The 3,079-nt window shown below is 57.2% G+C and overlaps 2 protein-coding genes across 2 annotated transcripts in view; both read right to left on the minus strand.

The window, feature by feature from the left end:
- VDBG_00874 (predicted protein) overlaps positions 1-999 on the minus strand; it is a gene marked incomplete at both ends in the record, with an annotated part of 1,576 nt that extends 577 nt beyond the window's left edge. The window contains one exon of the mRNA XM_003009145.1: positions 189-999. Coding sequence (XP_003009191.1) covers positions 189-999 — 811 coding nt within the window. The remainder of the gene's footprint in view (positions 1-188) is intronic.
- A 670-nt stretch (positions 1,000-1,669) lies between these two features.
- On the minus strand, positions 1,670-2,485 carry VDBG_00875 (conserved hypothetical protein; the record flags this gene model as incomplete). The annotated part of the gene is made up of 1 exon (XM_003009146.1): positions 1,670-2,485. The coding sequence occupies one exon, from the start codon at positions 2,483-2,485 to the stop codon at positions 1,670-1,672; it is 816 nt and encodes a 271-aa protein (XP_003009192.1).
- Positions 2,486-3,079: the final 594 nt, after the last annotated feature.

Raw genomic sequence — 3,079 nt, forward strand, 5'->3', positions numbered from 1 at the left:
ACGCTATGAATACAATCCGCGTTGCCATCGTTTGTTGTCTGCATGTCATCTACACAGGCGTCCCATATACACTGGCGAAAACGAGTCTCTGACCCCCCTCTCACAAGCACTCTAGAGCCTAGACAACCCAAACCTCCGTCTCTCCGTCCATCACCTTCCGCGGCGCCCAGTTCACCGCGTGGAAATACCGACACTCGAGACGCGCCGCACGTCCAGCTGCCGCAACCACTTGACAAACGCCCGCGCATAGCTGTCATGGATGAAGATGCGCCCGCACCGCGCCGCGACCTCGCGCTGGTACGCCGGCGGATCAGCCACGAACCTGCGCAGCCCGGCGGCGTACTTTTTCGTGTTCTTCGTATTGAACAGCTTGCGCTGCTGCGCTTGGGCCTCCTGGAGCCGCGTGTGCACGTCGCGCTCCGCCGCCGCCGCCTGCGCCGGCGTCAGGTCCGTGACGCGCGCGTCGACGCCGTCGAGGTCGAGGTGGTCGAGCCGCTTGATGATGTAGCCGAGCGCGCTGTACCGCCCGGCGTCGCCCGGCGGCAAGGCGCTCATGCGCGCCGCGAGGCTGACGAGGTTGAGCATGCCGGCCGCCAGCTCCGCCGTGTCCCTGTCGTCGGGCGCGTATTCCTTCTTGATGTGCGCCTCGCGGACCGCGCGCGGCGTCGGGAGCACGGGGCTCTTTTGCTCGTTGGCCGCGTCGCGCCGCTCCTGTTCGGCCCTGCGTCGCTGTTCGGCGGGCGTGAGGTCGGCGGGCGCCTCGGGGGCCGGGGACGCGGCGCGTGGCTCGACCAGGGGTGCTGTTTCCGCGGCGAGCTGATCGGGCTTTGAGAGAGGTGGTGGGTTTGGTTTCGACGACAACGACGACGACGACGAGCTTTTGAGTCTTTTGGAGTCAGAACGAGGTGTGTCTTCCCTGATGTCGTCCTCGAAGCGGACCTTTCGCTTTTGGGAAACGGCCTTTTTGAGCACACCACCATCGTCTTTCCTCCCGGCCATGATAGTTGAGCTGAGGTGTGACGGATGTGACAATCCAATACATAGGTATGCAAAATTCTCTGGCAAGTGGCGTCTCCTATAGAGTCAATTGACTTGTGCTTGCTCGTTGAGTCTTCAGGTCTTGGAGACCAGGTGGTTGCCGTCAGAGTCCCTGCTCCTAGATATGAGTGATTTGGATTCACGTCTATGCTTTGTTCACTGCGGGCAGCAAACCTGTCCGCCGCGCATCGCATGAGCGAGCTTGGACCCGGACTGGTCCTGTTCACTTCCGCAGTCGGGCCCTCGTGCCTCGGGCATCAAGCCAGGATCAAAGTCTGATGGTATATGACAAAGAACAGTAGTCTATAGGGCTGTCTGCACTCTGGCTGTGAAATGAAGAATTCGGCCGCGAACAATGAAATACGTGTTCTCGGCGTCTAATGTGGCTTCTTGCGCAAGTCTCCTTTGTTTGTCCTTCGCCAGGAATGGCCACGGGATTTCACGTCCTATGATCATGAAGGCGCCAGTGATGGAATTCGCATGTCGGATTCTTTGTTCTTTGGGCATGTTCACAGCAGAGAGACCATGTAGTGGCAGCCCATTGTATTTTGTAGCTTTCCAACACCGAGGAGCACCGTGAAAGTTTTGGATAACTTTATTCGTTTCACGCGTGCGGCCTCCTTGCTCCTCGTCACCAGCTGCCCAGCCAGTGGCTCATAGCCGTGACATGGTACTCATCCAGCATGACCCTTTCGAGCTCGGCCTTTCTCACCAACAGCACTTGAGCCTGCTCATCCCCCATCGAAGCCTGGTATCGACCTTTGGCCGTGCGAAACCTACGCCGGCAAGCCTTCAGTTTGATCTCTGCTGTCCTTCGCAGCTCTTTCTCGTGGCAGCAGAAGCACAGGTCTGGGATGACACCACCGTCCGGGATCGTTGCCGGGATCAGATAGATGCTGCCCTCTGACATTCGCCTGATTGGTATCTTGTGCCCGCACTTGCGGTACACCAACCGATGGCGACAGAACGGGCACGTATCGTGCTCCTCGAACCAGGTTGACAAACACCCTGCGCACGCAAGATGGCCGCAGGGCATGATGGCCGGCGTCCTGTTGTCGTTGTCTGTTTGACCTGTCAAATGAGCGCCGTCGCCTTCAGGTGAGAGCCTCAAAGCAGATACTCTGCAAATGGTACAGACTAAATCTGGGGGTCCGTCAACGAGGAATGTGATTTTGGGACAGGGCACAAAGGACTTGTCAGGTGTACCGGCGCGGTCGGGCCTGAGCCAGGCGCTTATCCGCGGCAACCATGATGTGAGAAGCGACTTGTGTTCTTGCTCTGGAATACAAGCCTCGTCTATGTCGGTGTCTTGTCTTGCTTCCTCTCGAGTCCTTCTCCTTGATGTGAGGTAGCGCCGTTGGGCTTTCTCCGGCTTGGTGCGGATCCTTATGAGTAGAGAGTCGGGGGAGCTTGTTCTGGTAGCTTTGGCTTTTTGAATATGGTGCATTGCGGTTCTTGCTAGTCCGTTACAGTGATTGTTCCTGATCGTGTTGACAGCGAGAGACGTGATATGGTCGAGGCCATCTCTGCACAGCCATGTTGATCCTTGACTAGAGTTTAGACATGCCGCTTGCTTTCACCCTACAGGAGACACAACCACCCTAGGTGCAGACACTCTACTTTGGGGCCCTTCACAGTATTCTTCTGAGGTGCTCGGAAGGAATGAACGCTGTCGGTGAGAATCATCAATAAAGGCTTTTTGTTTTTTCGACCACGCCACTTCCTTGGCGGCACCATCACTTGAGATGGGTTCTTTATGTGATGTATCTACAGATTGAAGAGATAGGCCTTCCACCAAGCGCTTTTTTGTGGAAGGGAAGATGCTCTAGCCTTGGGGCGCCCGCACGAGCACTGGCCGGCGAAAAGCATGAAGATGCGATGGGACCCCTCGCAAGCCGGCCCCTCATCAGGTGCACCTTGTAACAATCCGTCTCTTCCACCACTGCACCCAGAGTACTCCTCAACCACGGTATCGCACTCACCATGAATTACGGGGTCTATGTTAGCCTGCTTGGCGCAGGGGGTCGCCGTCAAGATTATC

Source organism: Verticillium alfalfae, genomic scaffold, assembly GCF_000150825.1.
Source record: "Verticillium alfalfae VaMs.102 supercont1.1 genomic scaffold, whole genome shotgun sequence".
Classification (NCBI taxonomy): Eukaryota; Fungi; Ascomycota; class Sordariomycetes; order Glomerellales; family Plectosphaerellaceae; genus Verticillium; species Verticillium alfalfae.